This window comes from Genypterus blacodes, unplaced genomic scaffold (assembly GCF_046128005.1).
Source record: "Genypterus blacodes isolate CSIRO-AG114 ecotype Tasmania unplaced genomic scaffold, CSIRO-AGI_Gbla_v1 ptg000104l_1, whole genome shotgun sequence".
Classification (NCBI taxonomy): Eukaryota; Metazoa; Chordata; class Actinopteri; order Ophidiiformes; family Ophidiidae; genus Genypterus; species Genypterus blacodes.
In genome coordinates this window covers 919,020-937,890 of record NW_027466908.1, presented here as the reverse complement: position 1 = coordinate 937,890, position 18,871 = coordinate 919,020, and the positions used below count along the sequence as shown (strand labels likewise).

At 45.1% G+C, this 18,871-nt stretch overlaps 1 protein-coding gene across 2 annotated transcripts; it reads right to left on the bottom strand.

The window, feature by feature from the left end:
- Positions 1–5,032: 5,032 nt before the first annotated feature.
- On the bottom strand, positions 5,033–7,050 carry LOC143008430 (homeobox protein OTX2-like). Of its 2 annotated transcripts, none has more exons than XM_076160189.1 (3): positions 6,941–7,050; positions 6,289–6,457; positions 5,033–5,659 (listed from the first exon to the last, which is right to left on the bottom strand). In XM_076160189.1, exons 1-3 carry the CDS (start codon positions 7,048–7,050, stop codon positions 5,033–5,035), a joined length of 906 nt encoding a protein of 301 aa, XP_076016304.1. The 2 variants fall into 2 exon arrangements, with proteins under 2 accessions (XP_076016304.1, XP_076016306.1); XM_076160191.1 differs by having other exon boundaries at positions 6,289–6,440; positions 6,957–7,050.
- Between the last annotated feature and the right edge of the window lie 11,821 nt (positions 7,051–18,871).

Here is an 18,871-nt window from a genome sequence, read left to right as displayed (position 1 = left end):
ATTAAATTAAATTAAATTAAATTAAATTAAATTAAATTAAATTAGTTAAATTAAATTAAATTAAATTAAATTAAATTAAACATGATTAAATTAAATTAAATTAAATTAAATTAAATTTTCTGCAGTGCAGGTGTGTTGATTCAATCTGGACCTTCCTGTTCCAGTGTCAAAGGCTTGCTGGCTTATCTGTTTTTACGTCACATGCTTTTAAACCCACAACAAGCTTAGGGATGAAATGGGTCCATTAAATGTTTGTAATCTGTTATGACAAAGTGTCCTTTTTGCTCTTATAAGGAGATTTATGTTTTTCATGAGTGGTTTGTTGGCCAAGTGTCCCACTGGCAACATAATCTGGGGTTGAAAGGTCTACAAGCTAAATGGACGCTCGGAAAAAAGGAGAAATGCTAACAAGGAATTGACTTAATACAAAGCTTTAATTCTCTAATGGAAATGTGTTTTTGTTGTTTTACATATGTTGGATTTGTAAAACCTATAATCAGATTTCTGCTTTACGATCGGTGTGTACGTGCATGTACAGTGTGTGTGTGTGTGTGTGTTGCTTTATAGTGCTGCATATATCTCACATCTGCATCTGAAGCCATATGGCCTATAGGCTGGAGTCCTATAGCAGCACTTTAATGGCATTACAGTTTGGTGTTCGAGGGATTTCTGTGCTTTTGAGAGCAGGTCTGAGTCGGTGGAAACTATTGAGGGGTTTTCTCAGTCTGCAGCTAAACCTTATGGTGCCATCATGTTCCAAAAACTCAGTCTCAGAGCACACGCGTGACTCGGCTCGTGTCGTAGTCACGATACTAAAATAGCATCAACAGAAGGCGAAAGCGGCACAAATAATTGGAAAAGCACTCAGGAGGTCCATTAATAAGCATTTTCTGCAGCGATTTTCATCACCAACTGGAACAGAATCAAAATCTTCACTCTTTGTCATCAACATGAGTCTGTTTTGATTCACCATACACTCTATGGGCAACCGGTCTAATCTGGCAGCCTCTCCTCCCTTCATGTCACTCCTCTCTATGTTTCAGGAGCCGTCTGAGAGAAGGAACCCAGAGCCTGTGTCTCCATCATCCCACTGCCACTGCTCTATCCCAGAAGGCCATGACTGAGCCATGATTGAAGGACTACTCAGCCTTGGCGGAGGTATGCACCGTGAGTGCCCCTCTTGTCATTTATATTTTCAGTTCCATTTAAAACATCACACGGCAACCTTGGAGCTAAATCTGGTCGGATTGTTTAATCCAAGAGATGAACTGAGTCCTAACGTGACACGGCCTCACACACACAGCTGAGCGGTGTAACACGTTTGGCCATTTTACCATATTCCCCAACCGCCGGTCCCGCCGCCGTACAGCAGCACAGATACACTATTGTTTCATCCATTCAAATGAGATTCCATGACTGCTGTTGCGGTGGATGAATTATGTATGTGTCAGTGTGTTGATATGTGATAGACACTCCATCCCTGGGAATGTAGGACACATGCTTATGCATAACAATAGTGTTCAGTTACATTCTCACCAGCAAACTGCCCGTTTATCACCGAGGTTGTGATCTTCATTCGAAAACAACATCTATTCATTTTATCTTCTGCTGATTTTATGCAGCGGCTCTTGAGAAATTTTAACAAATGACAGTTGGAGGACTTGTTGACCCACTTCTAATCCATACTGACTCTTTGCGCCTTAAACAAACATAACAGCCCATTTATAACTGATTTACTGTCTGGGACCAGACTCTACACACAGATACATTTAGTTTACATGTTGTTCTTCTCTGAGCAGTAATTGACATATTAATCCGTTTCCACTGGGCCTGTTTGGAACCGATCCAAATACACACTAATGTATTAGATTCATCCTAGTCTTTTGCATTTTTAACCAGTTTACTTTGGATGTTTTAGTGCACAATTAACATTTTCGATTTGATAATTTTTATGTTATGTTCTTTTATCCGCCTTTTATTTTTAAGGTGGCCTTTGTTAAATCCATTAATAATTCTTTAATTCTGACTGTATTTTGTCGATCAATCCTTTAGTTGCATTTTTGTGCGAATGTGCTATATAAAGTTTATTTATGCTATAAGGATTTTATAGTTCATTATAAGGAATAATTTTACAAAGCCCTTAATGTCGATCTTACCTTTATATTCTGCTCTGAAAGGAAAAATCAATGCATCATGCTCAAACCTGTGGGGAGGATTTTGTTGAGTTTTAGTTACAGTAAATAGTTACAGATCGCTTTCACAGGCTGAAGAAGTGTAAAGTGTCACACTCCTTCAAGATCCCATTTTCAGGAGCCCACTGAGGGTCCGTTTCCATTGTGAGCTCTTGGCAGTCGGGGATCTCTGAAATCCCAGGCCGGGAAGCTTGGCCTCAGGGCCTTGGTCCACTAAATGCTTCTCCCAGGCCAACGAGAGGCTGCGAGGCTCCTTTTTTTATTGTTTCACATCCTCAAACACGATGAGAGGATTAACCAAGCGTCTGCTGGACCCATATGTCCCTTTTAGTGCCGCTTGTGCTTAATTAAAACCAAATGGATACTCGGGGGCCCCGGGCCCTCCTGCTCAGGGAGACTGACTTACTGCTGTCTCTAATTCAAATCCATACGGCTTTTACAACACCTGCTGAAGTTTCAAATGTGATTTTAAGATTGAGACAAATTCTGGGGAGAGCATGCAGAAGTGACAGAAATCTATAAACCTCAGCAAACATTAACAGAATGGAAAATCACTCTTTATAGAAAAGAGACAGAGATAAACTTAATTCCTCTTTGTGCTTAATTATCTACACTCTGCCTGAATACTTTATGCTAAATCATCTGATGGAGCAAACAAGATATTAACTAAATAATGATGAGGATTCATATTTTCACTCATAATCTAAGACAGACAGTAGGTAGGCCTGAATTTGTAACTTTGTATACTATTTCGTGCAACTTGGACATTCATCTTCTTGTACTCATTTGACACATTATATCGTAAATGTAGTGGAATTATTATCATTAATTGTTATTATTACTTCAAAGGGCCGATTAGGTTCTACAATACAACCTTATAGCAACATGGTTGTTCTGTGCCTCAGACTGGTCAGCTGTACCTCTATTGTTCATTAATTGTGCGTGTGTGTGTGTGTCATTTGGCACAAATTGGGGGTCAAATTGTTGACAAAGCACTTTTAACGGCAGCAAAAAGTCACGGCGGAGTAACAGGAAGCCTCTCTGACATCCTAATTAGAGTGATAACGTGAGCTCGCCGCTCTAATCCTGCAGCCACGGGCGCCTGGACACTCTGCCTCATCCCCAAAGAGCCTTTATGGTCACTCCTCACTGTAACCGTACACCAAACAGGCCTAATCTCAATCTCTGTAACAGATGCAGAGGTGCTGAATAGATTTTTAAAAACAGGTTGTTGTTTAATTATAAATCCCTCATCCTTGCTTCCGTATGGAGCAATGCAGACTCATAGATTTAGTAGAATCACATCATATCAGCCTAGAGCTTAAATTTTGTTGTTACTATAGTTAAATTATCTTGACTTGTGTTGGCTCCACTTTCCCCCTCTTGAAGCGTCCAGCTGTGGAGCCCTGAACCAAAGAACATCCGTCAAACAAAAAGGCTGGATTATCGTCTTGGCGAGTTGAGGATTAATGAAGCTCTCACATAATTCACATTCCTGCTGGTTCAGGCTCTTCTGACAGGAATGCTGGCAGTGATGAAGAGGTGGAAATAGAACAGTGACAAGTGACGCTAAACTCATTAAAGTACATTTTTTATGATTCCCTCAAGTACACAGGTCAGCTTGAATGATTTACACGTGTAGCCAGAGTTCAAGTGGTCTTTATTGTTGTTTTGTGTGTGTGAGGCCTACAACCAAAGCCTCCGTCACCCTGCACTCCTGTTTCATCCAACTAATATTGTCCCCGTAATAATTTATCATATAACACCGGAGACGTGGGGACAAAAACTCAAAATTCACAGCTGGGTTGTGATGCATGGCGTGAAACGGATTTTGCATACAGGTACAAAGAATCACAATTTCCAAATCATCTAACACAGAAATCAAAAGAAGAAGACATCCAATAACACATAAGAAACGTTTATGAGCACACACAAACACACTGATTGTCCTCTTATAACTATTTCTCCTCATAAATTAAATAGTGCATCCAGGGTCATGTCAGAGCTGCTCTCTCTCTTTCACACACACACACACACACACGTTCATTCACACACACTGTGATCAAAGGGCCCTTCAGCTTGCACAAAGACAAGAGAGGGGCGTCTTTAAGGAGCTTATAGGGAAAACCTGACCTATTCCTCAGACTCGTCCATGTATAGGCTCAGATCTGTCCCCCTTCTTGATCACTTTCCTCTTGGTCGACAGTTTTGTTCCGCGTCCGTGATCAAAGTTGAGGAGAATTCAGTCATTCAGTGTTCAAAAGGTTCTTCTCCGCTCTGCCCCGAGGTAGGTAGACGTTGGGGCTACACACAAAAACCTCTCTTCCACTAACACCGTCCTCGGCTGGAGCTCAGCTGGCGTCCCTGCTTACGTGGGAAAGCTGAATGTTGATGTTTTCCCCCGGGCAAATTATCAGACTTCTCTCTCAGTTTTGTAGGAACAAAAAGTTGTGTTCACTTCTGGGATGTTCCTCTTACTTTTTCTATATTGATACTAAACTCAAGATTCTATCCCCACAATAGTGAAGGCCTGTACAGCCAATACAGGAGAAGACAGAGGAGCCAAGACGGGACAAAGACCTCCAAATACTGACATTTTAAGGATATTGTGAGTGTTGCAGTTATGTAACCTACACAGACACATTCCTACAAAACCTACAGGTATAACATCTTTGCCCTTTGTATCATAACAGAAGGAGTTTGTAGCCCACAAACTATGGAAACTGTTCCCCAGCCGAGAACCAGCGTTTGCAGTGGACACCATCTCAGTTTGGCCCTGGGAAAAAGGTACGGACCTACGAAGTCTGGAGTTTGCCCTAAAATGGCCGCTGTTTGTTTATTCACAACACCTGAAATTTCCAAGAGGTCTGGTCTTTGTAATCCAAACAGTCCGCGTTGAAATTGAGCTTCCATGAGGAGGCCGCTTGGTCTTTATAGTCCAGGCAGTCCGCGGCCCCGCTGAAGCCCAGTCCCGCTGCCCCGTACGCCGACGTGGAGAGGGAAGAGGCCGGGTTCAGGTGGCCGGAAACCGCGTTGGTGCCCATGGGGCTCATTGCGGAGCCCGCGGCGGAGAGCTGGTGGTGCATAGGCGAAAGGTAAGAGCCGCAGTCCATCCCGCCGAAGTAGGACGAGGAGCCCGTGTAGCCTTGGTTGTAGCCCGGCGCCTGGCTGTAGGTCATCGGGTAGGAGCGCTGCATGCAGGAGGAGGAGGTAGACAGCGGGTCGGACAGCGGGGAGATGGAGGCCGGGCTCCAGATGGACACCGGCGCCGCGCTGCTGCTGCTCACGGCCGGGATCGGTGTGCTCGAGGGCGGCGTGAACTGACCGCTGGCTCCGCTCTCGGAGCTCGCCTCTCGGACCGGGGAGCTCTTCTTCTTCACCGGCCTGCTGGCGGCCTTGTTCTGCGCTCCGCTCTGGGTCTGCTGGGCCTGCTGCCGGTGCTTGGCCCGTCGGTTCTTAAACCAGACCTGCAAGAGAAAATGCGTTTTAATGGAAATGAATCTTAAGACAAAAATGGAATTAACGTTTTACTATTTCTAAAATTATTTTTTTCCCCAAAATTCTCCAAATCCCCAGCCGTGTATATCACCATGGTGATGTATATACGTAAGGTTCCGTTTACATCCCGATGCCTGAACGAGCAAACAGACTATTGATGACTTTAATCACTTCAGTCAGAAGTTTCCACCTCAGAAAATTATCGATCTATGATTTGTCCTGATTATCAATAGTTCATTCATTGATCTTGTTGATCAGCTCTAACTTTTGCCAACAATTGGCAAAAACGGATTATGCAATTTATAAAAGTCACATTTTTACTCTTTTAATCTATCTACTTACTTTGAATCTACATTTAATTTGATAACAATAACTTTTATTATTTTTGTGTCGTTACATTATTATTTTACGGCAACACTAGTTTGATTGGTAATATAAAAAGCCGTTTTGTGTAGCCTGAGTTAGTTGTTTGTGTAATCGAGCTGCTCGAATTCTGAACTGAGCAAAAACGTAAATATATTTTACTTGGCAAAACTCAAAAGGAATTTTAGATATTCGGAGGGAAACAAAACTGCTGGACTTTGGACTCTAGGCAGACCTGCACTCGGGACTCGGGCAGGTTGATCTTCAGCGCCGCTTCCTCTCTCATGAAGATGTCCGGGTAGCGGGTTTTGGAGAACAGACCCTCCAGCAGGTCCAGCTGGGCCCGGGTGAAGGTGGTCCGCTCTCTGCGCTGCTTGCGGGGGGTCCCTGCGAGAAGAAGGAAACTTTGATTAGAAACACAAAGATTTTTACAGAGGAAAAACAGCCACAAATCCGTATCAAAATATAAGACCAAGTTTCCATTTAACAGCTGCAAATATAACGACAATAAAGTCAGAGTTTGATCTGCATTCTAGGTCCTATCGAACGAATTTTATAATAATTGTGCATTATCTTTAGTTTATTAAGATTCTTTCTCCTCACTTCGATTGATGAAAAAAAAATAAAAATAAAAATGTGCCATTGGTTTTTGCAAATGAGCTCTTGGACCAATTATAGTAACTTTGTTCTTTGTTATTATTATCTATTATAAGTAGTATTTATGGGAAATACAAATATTGGTATATAGCTGCTGATGTAATCAAATCAGCTGATCGGAGCTTCGCTATAAATCACAGGAAACATTGTCATCGTTACTCGTTTGAAGGTTTATCTCAAATATATGCAGCTCAGAACAAATGAGTCAAAGTCCACCTTTAAATCTGAACCTGTTTGCCCTCTTACCATGGTATCCCACTGAAGGGTGCAGCAGGTCCACTCCTGTAGATAAACTCAGTCCGTTCACCGTGTAGGGCGGCTGTTTCAAATAGGACATCATGCTGGCCTGCCAAAGCAAAACACCTTTACAAGAGCAAAAATGTCTTTAAATCCCCTCGAGTCTCAGGTTTGTTGGTTCAGATCGTCCGAGTCACTGCGGCCAAATGGCAGAGAGGCGGCGAAAGTGGTGGTTCTGTGGGTAAAAGGCGGGTTGGTTTGGTTTGATTCGCTGGTTTAGACGCGCAGCCTTTTACGCTCCGCGGCAGCTTTAACGAAGTGGGCGTCTGCGGACTCGGAGGGTTCTTATGGTAGAGTGGAGACCCCCAGCTGTCCCCCCTGCTCCCGCCTCCCACCCCCCCCAACACACACAGCCCCACCTCCACCCACCCCACCCCCCCTCCTCTGTACGCACACACACACACACACACACACACTCTCCTCTCCAAGTAAAGCACCAAAAACAAAACATTGTCGTTAAAATGCGCTCACACTCGTTGGGCCCCCATGCAGCCGCGCCGCCATTAGCATACATCCCCACAGGTTAGAGCGGCTAAAGAGGCAGCTGATTGGGGGCCATTTGCAGAGACAAAGCCCACTGTTGACCGATAAGTAATGCTGATAACAAAAGACTTCAGGGGCCAAACAAAGCAGGCCAACACTGCAAACTGAGCGCTCATTCACAAACATCTCAGCATCTTCATTTCTGCTCCGCGGGCCTTTTGTCAGCGCGCATAAAAACCCTTGTAGATTCAAATGTAACGGAATTAAAATACGAACGACAACATTGTAGGCAATCATTAGAAACGTGGAGGTATGTATAGGCTGATTCTTACTGACAATTTATTGACACTCCCCGGGCAATTATCCCCCCCCCCACACACACACACACATACACACATACACACATACACACACACACACACACACGCCCCTCCCCCTCATCACCTAATGAATTACTCCCGGTAATTAGATTTGGAAGGTGAGACTATGGAAAAGTGTTGATTAGAGAGAAGCACTTAATCTGAACCTAAACAAACAGGGAGATGAATCCTCTGCAGGTAAACAGGCGCAGATCAGGTTAAACACTCGGACAAATCACTGCAGAGAGAAAGGGAGGAGTTATATCTATCAATCTATCATCTATCATATAAGAATATAAACAACATGGACACAATCAGATCTTCATACTTCTTTATTTGCATCTACAGTATGAATGTTTCTACAATAAAAGCAATGCTTTAATCTTAATACATAATAATAAATAAGTAAACCCCATTTTTTTTTTAAATCCTAAGGAGACACAAATGCTGCTGCATAAGGCCTCTTTATTATATGAATATATATACAAATATACTATAGAGACTGAAAAATACAAAAAGTACCTTTATTTGTGATTTGTGTGTTAACCATAGATTTATACTGGCATGATTGATGATATAGGCCATATATGCTGCTGCCACAACGATCAAGAAATATAAAATAGTGTTTCTAAGTGTGTGTTTGTGTGTGATAATAACTTTTAAGTTATTAAAGTAATTTTCATGAAACTTTAAGACATTTGAAGGCGTTTATATCAAATACAAACACGTTTACCGAATAATCATGACAACCCTTTATTTGTGCTTAGTAACCATGGTGACCGTCTTCTACCTGTAGAGTGAAGTTCCCATGCAGGACCCCGGGGTGCTGCCGCTCTCATGCGGCTCCTAACGGCCGCGGCGACACGCAAGCTGTCACGTTTCCACGCAGCGACCGGTTGCTCCACATCCGTCCAATAAAAAGGCAAACACTAATTATTATTGGCCTCCGTCATCTTCTTCTTCTCTCGTCTGTCAGAAATGAACGAGCTAATCCGGCCGGCACGCGCTGGCCCTGATTAGGACGCCAGGGCTCGCGCGTTCAGGCCGCCGCCGTCATTTTCTGCGTCACGACAATAAAACAAAGGAGCATTGTGTTTATGAGAGCAGCTGACCAGACAGGGCCCGCACACACACACACACACACACACACACACACACACACACACACACACACACACACACACACACACACACAGACACACAGACACACACAGTTATTAACATTATTGTTCATATTTAGTCTCGTAATAATAATCTGAGATTCACTAAAGTATAAGAGAAAGATCCAATATTGTACTTAAACAATCATTTTCTCATATACGTTCATCAATTTAACCTTGAATATTATTATTACTCATCCAGTAATGATAAATTAATTAAAATAATGAAGTATTTTTTTTACCTCATAGGTCTGCTTTATACGAAACAACATGAAGGTTTAGTTTCTGTCCATAGGTCTAATCTGACTCTTTGCTTTTACATGCATGTTGTTAAATGATGACAGTTTCATCTCTACTGTTTTACGTCATCTGCATCCATACGTTAAATATAAATGTTCTGACTCATTGGATATAGCAGATTGTCTTAAAATTTAAGAATCATTCAGAAATAATATAAAACACAGTAAAATGATATCATATAATAATGTAATCTAATATAGTTTAATAATCGTTTTTGGCAGTGGGACAGTGCAGGTTCAGAGGGACGATCAATGTTTTAATAATCACACTAAAATAAAAAACACAAATGTGAAAAAAGCTGCAACTGAGCGATCTGAGTTGACAGATAATCCCGCTGGATCAAGTTTGGCAGAAAAATAACTCGTTTCAATTCTGTCACTCTCATCTCTTGCCTTGTCTTCTCTTTCGTAACTTTACTGAATTTTACACCAGGAATCACTTGAATAGTAACATTGATGCTCTATCTTCTATACTCCCCCCTCTTCTCTTATCCAGGGGCCCGTTGCATTCTGGGATTAGATCCTCGCCTGCTCTGGATTATGAATAGAGCTAATTCTCTTCTCTTCTCTCTCTCTTCGCTGCTCTGATCGTCAATTTCTCTGAGTGAATCTGAATTTTCACGTCGGTTTGTTGTCCTTTCTGGCAGACATTGGGCCTCCGCACACCCGCACGTTTGGTTCCCGCAGCAGGTTGGAGGTCTAATTAGGAGTCTGACTAACAGGCGGTCAGTCTGGTGCGAGTCAGGCCAGCGTTCAATCAATACGAGCTTTTAATTAAAGACCTTCAAGCTTCCAGGCCAAATATGCCCGTCATTGTTGAGGACGAAGTGCAGTTATTAAAACATGTGTCACCTCTTAGTTTAATTTAAAGAGTTAAAAACAATAAAATTATTATTATTTAGCCGTTTTTATCTGACCATTAATTTGAAAAAGAAACGATTTAACATTTCACAGATTACACAAATTAAATGATATTATTATTATTATTATAATTATTATTATTATTATTTATGATACTCATTCAAATCTATTATTAAACCTGTCTGTAGTCTAATATTAAGGGAAATTATTTTAAGACCTGATCAGCATTTTTATTTCTTTTTCATAACCTGACTTTGCTTTGTTCTGAGTGATCAGACTGAGTAGATGTGTGTGTGTGTGTGTGCTGGTTCTGCTCCGTGTCGCTCTTCTTCTTCTCGGTCCCTTCAGCCTCTTCCTTCTCCCGCTGCTGCACGCTTTCATCTGCAGCTCTGATATATAATTCATCGGGAAATATCTCCTCGCCCCGGGGAGCGTTTGAGCTAAACGGGGCCGTGTTAGTAAAAGGTGAAGTCGTTTGTTAATGTCTGTGGCAATATGCCCCCCCCCCCCCTCCTCCTCCCTCCGCCCCCCAGTCCCAGCTGACGGAGTCTCGGTTCCTCCTGCTGTCAGGGAGCCCAGAGCGCCTCAGACTGGAGGGATTGAGACGCTTCCCTCTCCCAGCCTCCGTGCAGGGGCGGACATAATGACTGGGGTGCCCCAGCGCAGAGCCCGGGTTCGCCTTAGACTGGAGACTTCAGTCCTTTGACAGGCAGGTTCAGACTTAGAGTGTATGAGGAGGCCAGAATTAAACATTTTTAAACTTAAGAGACATGAGGCAAACGCCATGATGTCATTAGAAGCAACATACTTTTATTTTGTGATTGGAAATTGATTTATGTCATGTAAATGTCTTAGCTGCGGGAAGGGCCACAGCTTCTTCTGAGTCTGTCTGTCTGTCTCTGTTTCTGTCTGTCTGTCTATCTTCAGACAGTTCAGCTGTTCATCTCAAGGTCAAATCAATGACTTAACCCACTCAGCCTCCCCCATCTGTCTCTCTCTCTCTCTCTCTCTCTCTCTCTTTCTCTCTCTCTCTCTCTCTCTCTCTCTCTCTCTCTCTCTCTCTCTCTCTCTCTCTCTCTCTCTCTGGCACACACACACACTGTATCAAGCATGATGGCTGCTCTTTACCATCTGCACTGTAGATCTCATATTGATAGATGTATTGATAGGCGTGGCAGTGAGGACGCAGTATTGATGACTAAGCGGTGTTGGGGCGTCTGATGCGTTGAGCAGCAGGTGTTTGTGATGAAAACAACACGGATGAAGCTGGATGTAAACTTCTGCGTTGTGACTGTGTGTCGCCTGTGGTTCTCAGGTGAACAATGAGGGCTGAAGTTGACCGTGGGGCGGTCACCGGGGTAACCAGAGTATTTGCTGCCATTTCGCATGAACCAATCAACTGTGACGCTTCCCTGTGCTCGTACAGGGTCTTGGTTGAGAGAAGGACCATGGCTGCAGAAACCCGCTGTAACTTTATTAGGAAAGGCTGAATTTACATAAAAACAGACAAAACACAGATACAGAAGTCTGAACTTAGTGTCAAGTAGGTTGATATCAGGATCCTTCACATATTGCAAAAGCTGATTTACAGTCATTTAACTCTTTGCACACACTTCTTACATCACATTCATGTCCTTCATTGAGACACAAACTCGCGCTCTGCCCCTGGGAGGGGAGAATGTCTTGTCCCTGCTGGTTCCTCGTTAACCTCCCACGGCCTGCGGCTAGTGTTAGCCAAACTGAGAGGCCTCATACCTGGGTACTGGTCAGCAGGGACCAGCCCCGGGAGCCCCAGACCCCCCACAGGGAGAGGGGAGGGAGGCAGGCGGGACGGAGGAGGGCCAAACAAAAACACAACCTGGCATCCCCACGGCAAACAGCCCACCTACTGTCAGCCAGCATCTGGGCCACAGCACACAGCCTCTATTCACATTCTGATGATGGCAAATACACACACACACACACACACACACAGGGGGAGGAATTTAGTGTGGTCAAACTCACTTTTAGTTTAGTCAGTCATTGCAGATAACAATGAAGACGACGAAGGACTTTTTTCTAGAAATACATTAGAACTTATTTCTTGCAACATTTCAATCCCTTTTCTCAAAACATAACTTAATTCTTGTTGCATTTCTTTGTTCTTTCACCTTTTGACTTGAATTATCTCAACTTGAGAGAGAGAGAGAGAGAGGGAGAGAGAGAGAGTAAAGTTAATCCAGTCTGAATCGATTGATCCGGCTGCAAGAGTGACACTGAAAACAGTTTTTCTTTTCTTTCTTTTCTCTGCAAATTTGCTCGCCCCTCTCTCTCTCTCTCTCCCTCTCTCTCTCTCTTTGCTTCCTCCCGTGCTTCTCGCTATTTTTCTGCCTTCTTATCCTTTTTAATTAGAGGGGCTATTCTGCCGCACAGAGGACCTTAATCCCCAACTGACCAACAATGCAAAAAGCCAGCCTTTGAACAGCCGACCTGCACCCCTTTGGGCCCCGACTCCCCCGCCGCTCGCCGCACTGCCCAAACACTCCTTCGCTCCCACTGCTGGGAAAAGTCGCCTCTGTTCCCTTTTTTTTTCTCCATCTTTTCCAACATCTCGGACAAAGCAGGCTGGGGACCGCCGCGGAAAAAAGAAAGAGCGCCTCAATATCCGCCAGCGTTCTCAGAAAAGCTTTGGTCCGACCCGAGCAGAAACACGGCAGAGGTCAAATGCCAGGTGACCGAGACGAAGCGCCAACATCTGCAGAGTGGGAATGCGTGAGAACACCAATCAACTGCCCACCAAAACCAAACCTCCTTAACATTTTCACAAATATATCAAATTTCTGGATTATCAGCAGTGAAATACGCAAAAACATCACAGCCCCAACGAGTCGGCTAAACCAGGCAGCAAACCAACGACCCAATCTGCTGTATTACTGTTAAGAGAGCTCAATACTTTTCATTCGTTGTGCACCACTCCTTACATTGAAGTGAAGTTACATTCAAGTACGTTTCATGTCTTCTTCATGAGCCAAATGGAACGACTGAGATTCTGCATATTTACGTGCATTTTCAAATTTTGATTATTCTGCGACAAAAAAACAAAACTTCCTTCTCTTCCATTGCGTAAAATGTATTTATTCAGGTATTCAGGTAAATGTTTTAATTAGAGTGTGTACCTCATACACCTTTAATCCCACTGAGGACAAACACTGAGTATGTGAGTTCCTGACTGTGACTCAGGTGAGGAAAATGCTGCTCAAACTCAAACTCTGACTGAAAGTAACAGAACTTTTAATTTCCCTGTAATTCCGGCCAACACAGTCTGACTCTTTGCTGCCGGAGCACAATGACGGCTGTGGAAAGTGAATTTTTCCTCCTCGCCCCCGTCGTCAGTCGCCTGATGGTTGTTGTTAAACGCGCGGCGACTTGGCTCGGTGCGTCCTCATACAGGGAAACGCTGGGCCAGCCAAACCTTCCGCCGTGCTAATCACAGGCCCAATATTTCCATAGCAGGCAATTAGCATCTGGCTTTTATGTGTGAATTAGGCGAGGCGAGAGAGGGAGCGAGTCGGGGAGAGAGGCGCCGCGTAACACAGAGAGAATAAAAGAGCAATTAAGATGGTGGGTGAGCGGAGGACAGAGACGGGCGGTCTGCTGCCGTGTGATTTGAGGCTTGCCGGCCCGGTAATTAGCCCTTCATTGTGAGATAATGGACTTGGCCGGTCTTCCCGGTTCCCTGAGCTGCCTAGCCCGACTCGACCCGCAGAAGGTCAAAGGGCACCATGTGCAGTTTGGCTCCTACAGTTTTGTGTGTGTGTGTGTGATGCTGTCAAGGTGTGTGACTGTGGTTATGTTGTTGTAAATAACATTTGATGGACGTTAAACTAAACTAAGAGGAAGAATTAGTCTTCATTTCCTGGTTAATCAACGGAGCAGAGCTACTACAGCGTTCCGGAATGTTCCTCACTTCCCCTTAAACAGCAGCAGCTAGATGCAAACTCAACGGACCCATGTTACACAAACTGAACTCAATCGATCTGGTGTTGCAACATGTTCCTGCATTCATCTTGATCTTCCTTTTCCTCTTCCTCTTCAGCTCTTCCTCACATACAGCTGTCATGTGTGAGCTCATGTGATTGGTCAGTCGGTATCATGTGACAGCAGAACGTGTCTTGTTTCTGTAGGAATAAGGCCGTATAGCTGAAAGTTCATAAACTTTGAGTCTTCATAGATTTCATCCTTCTAGTGAACTTTTTATTCATGGACTCGCCTCATGAATATTCATGAACCCACCCCCAGCTTACCTATGAAGACGGGAAAAGCTTGAACTTCTCCTGACGAGAGTGCATGAAAGAAAGTCGACTATAGAACTTTTGAGCACCTGAAGGATTTTACATAAATATCCTCTCTCTCTCTCCCTCTTTCTCCCTCTCTCTCTCTCTCTCTCCCTCTCTCTCTCTCTCTCCCTCTCTCTCCTGGCCTATCACTCCTTTCTCCTGCCATCTTTAGAAAGGCAGTAATCTGTGAACCCTGAATCATAAGCTTTGGGTAAATCTATGTAATACGGGTAATTCGATGAAGCAGTATTTTCCTGGTGAGAGGCAAAATCCTGTTGACTATTCAGGGATTGAATCCTCCAACAGTAATGCCATTAGACCAGTGCCACGGATTCCTCGGAAAATGCTGTTTAATTGCCAGTAACCGGCCATTGTTTGGTGACGGGTAAATACTAGCTTTGGGGGGAGGCGGTGGGGGGGAGGGGTTGAGTGAGGAAGCGTGTGAAAAAGATGGCCCCCTCTGCCTCCAGCCAATCGCCATTGAGAGATGGATTTACTGGAGCGGGATGGAGTCGGCGCTCCAAAGTGGCAGAGGCACTGGCTTAACGAAAATCTTCAAGAGTATAAATGCAGAGTAACTCTTTCCTTTTAACACGGGATTTGCTCAACAATGCGATTTAGGAGGTGGGGGGAGGGGGGGTTTGGTGGTGTCAGTTCACGGCAGACATTTTTTTGTTGCGTGTGTGGAGGTTTTGGAGGATCAAGCCTTGTTGCTCACGTTTATTAGCGCAGGACTCGGCAGCTTCGGGATTGTTGCCGGTTGTAATCTTGTCGCAGTTTATCCATGTTTGTGTTTGGCTTTTCTGCCTCTGCACCCGACACTAAGTCCCATTCTCTCCACCTGTGCCCGCGGCCTTTAGGAGCAACAGCGCCACCTACATCCGCCGCACTTCTACCAGAATAAAAACTGATATTAACTCTCCAAGTCAACCTGGAATGTCGTGAAGTGTTTTCGCTTTTTACTCGCTAATCCAATTCTGGAGTTTTCAGACGAATTTGACCATTTCAAGTGCATTGTGTCCCGTCCCGTCCGTCCCCCCTCGGGCGGCCCCCCCACCCACCCCACTACTCTCAGGCCTGTCCCCGAGGACGCAGATTGGAAGTGAGAGGTGTGGCGGCCGAGGCTGGCCTCCATTGTGAGCCGGTGCCTGGGAGACGAGCAGCGCTGCCAGACCAGACACTGATTGGGTTTGACACTGCGTCCAGGAGGCGAGAAGAAGCTTTTCTTCTGCTCCTTTTCCCCCTAAAAGTAGAAAGAGAGGCCTTTCTGCAGGAGCCCCCCCCCCTCCCCTCTCTTTCCTCCAGCTCCCCCTGGTTCTGTTGTGCTACCCGCCCTCCTCCTCCTCCTCCTCCTCCTCCTTCGCTCTCTCTTTCATTCCTCTCTTTACTTTCCTATATTGACTCCCTCGTTTTCTTTCTCAGATTAAAGCCCGTGGACTTCTTTCTGTCTTTGTCCCTCTCACTTGGACGTCAACCAGTAAATTTGATCCTTGGTAAGTTTTGGCTTAAAACAGCAAACGCAAAAATGACCTTTGTTCTCTGTAATACTGTCACAAAATAGTTCCAGTATTAGCAACAGTAAACACTAAGGATGACCGCAGCCTTCTTCTTGCCTCAGGCTGACACAGTGCCACATGCTGAGCCTCATACTACATCCCAGGGTGGATACTTTGCCACATAGGGATCCCTAATCACGGCGCCTCAGGCTATTGCACAGGAGCGTTTACACAGACGTCACCTTTACTCTGCTGCATTCTGTCATCAAGCACAAAGAAAGAAGTGCTGAGCGGCTATAAAACAGATAGTAGTAGTAGTTCTAATAATAATAATAGTAGTTACTGTCCTTACCTAGAGGAAGTGCCTCCCCATGGGCAGGAAAGTGACTGTGAAGCTGCAAGGAACGACCAATTAAGGCCCCATGTCCTCTTTTCTCTGGTGACAAATTTGAGGGGCCTTAATCAAGCGTGACGTTATGATACAGATACATATTTGCTGCCTCAAGAAAGGAGGATGTATTGATCCTGTGTTTACACTTTGAAACACAAACAAACTCGGTCCTTTGTCGTGTTGAAGATCCCGAGGATGCGAGTTTGAATTCTGCCATCCAGCCTGCAGAACAGCACAAAGTGGGGATATGGAGTCTAATCACAGGGACATGAGTTGATTGATCTTCTGTGCCAATCACCAAAGGAGAGCACAACCCTCTCGATCCGCTTAATAGAGGCACTAATGATGAGCTCCATTAGTTTAATATGAGCTTTTATCGCTGCGCCCTTAGATGACTGGAGCGTTTCATTAGACATGTCTGCCTCATATCTCACTTTGCACCCAGAGGAAACTGTGAAGGGATTAATTTTATGATGGACCCCCTGCCTCCTCCTGGCGCCCCCTCCTCCTCCTCCTCGCGCCTCCTCCTCCTCTCTCCTTCTCTCCCATCCTCCCTCCGTCCCTCAGCTCAGCTCCCAGCCACAGCCAGGGACCCAGGAGGAATAGTGTCTTTGTCGTCCTGCCGTTTCGGAGTTGAGGAACAAGAGGAGTTTAATCCTCATTGTCCAGGAGACTGCAGAGGGTGAGGGGGGGGTCCTCCGGCTGTAAAATGATCCAACTGGCCTCGGCTAATCCCCTGCTAACCCCCCACTCCCAGGCCTGACCCCCCTCCCGGCCCCAAATCACAGCCCATACTCCCACAGTAACCCCCTACACACACACATACAAATACACACAACACGCACGTTCAATTGAGATGAGACACACACACATACACACATACACGTCTTAAATAGAGAAACGTGGGGGAGTCGTATGTGTAAAGATGAATTTTTCAGTCTTACACACACACACACACGCACACATACACGCACACACACACGTCGCAGTATAATCTCAGTCCCAGTTATGCAGTAAGTGGTTTATGGGTGTATGTTTAAGTGGGTTTTAACCTAATCACCTTTCGCTTCCGCGCCACCAGCAGAGCCGTACAGTCGTAAGTTTAAACACACACACACACACACACACACACACTCAGACACCCGCCATGTTGATCTGTGAGCGTGTCAGTGGTCAGATGTATGGATGCAGAAAACAATGTGCAATATAAAGATTACAGATTACAGCTATAGAGTTTCCAAAGATCTGATGTAAACTCTTCCAATCCTGTGTGTTAAACCTGTTGATTGACAGGCCCGTTTGTTTACGTCTAGAACTCCAAGAGCCTTCTGTAATTCATTAGCAAAGTAGTAAATTTACAAAACTAGACGTAGCTGTGCCACCATCAGGTCACGTGATTCATTCAGGAGACACAGAACTATGTGAGGAATAAGCCACGCCCACTCAACTTCAGAAGCCAATCACAACAAACAACATTTGTTAAATAAACAAACTCTTGTCAGTGTCGCTCAAGACCTTTAAAAAATGGGCGTGGCCTATATGGATGGACAGGGATCCAGGGGGGAAAGAATTTGATTCCATGACTCACAGTTCAAAGTTATTTGTCTAAACATAAAGGTGGTTATAACGTCAGGCCAAAACATGTTCTTCCCTGGATCACATCCCACCTGTCCACCAAGACTTACTGAAATCTGTCAGTAACCTTTTGAGACGGCCTGCAGACAGTCAGGCAGGCAGGCAGGCAGACACGACCTGCTCGGTGGAGGTATGAAGAACCCAATACATTTCTTCTTCTTCTCTCTTCTCAGGCTCATTCACAGATGAGGTGGACGTGTATTTGACGTGCCGTCTCTCTCCTCCGGCCCGTGTCTCTACCTTGCTCTGGCCCCTCCCCTCTCTCCCTCTCCCAGCCTTCTCCCTTTTATTTCTGTCCCCTCCTCTCTTGCTCCCCCCTTCTCCTCCCCTCCTCCCCTCCGCTCCTCGCTGAGTGACAGCTCAATGCCCGGCTCTCCCAGGCTTATCTAGCCTCAGCAGATGGTTGACTTGGATCACTGTTCATACGCTACGATCTGGGCCGCTGATAAAGACTCTAACACAGAGAATACGCTCTCTCTATCTCCCTCGCACTCGCTCTCTTTCTCTTCCCCTCACCTTCTCTTCATCTGGAGTTTCCCCGTCCTCTCCCCTCTCTGCTCCTCTCCTCTCTTACACGCCTCTCATCCCTCTCTTTCGGCGGCCCTTTCATTTCTACCTGGACCTTCCTTTCTCCTTGCCGTGTCCTCCACCTTTCTCAGCGGTGCTCTTTGTCCCACCACCACCTCCTCCTCCCGCCCCGCTGTCTCTCCTCATCTCCTTCCATCCTTCCATCGCTGTGCATTGAATCTGGTGCTGGGTGATTGTCTCTGCTTCCCTGCTGAGCTGGCGCCTGTCTAAAGGGCCCTAGGACCCCTCACCCACCGAGGGGCTCCAAACCATGCCAGAGATGCTCCTCTCCTCTCC

Bases quoted from the DNA above. Each gene is read 5' to 3' on its own strand.
- LOC143008430 (XM_076160189.1), bottom strand. From the start codon at position 7,050: ATGATGTCCTATTTGAAACAGCCGCCCTACACGGTGAACGGACTGAGT. The intron at 6,458-6,940 runs GTTCAGATTTAA...TTCTAATCAAAG, and splicing joins CATGGTAAGAGGGCAAACAG to TTTCCTTCTTCTCGCAGGGA. The intron at 5,660-6,288 runs GTCTGCCTAGAG...TTTCTCTTGCAG, and splicing joins TGCCCGAGTCCCGAGTGCAG to GTCTGGTTTAAGAACCGACG.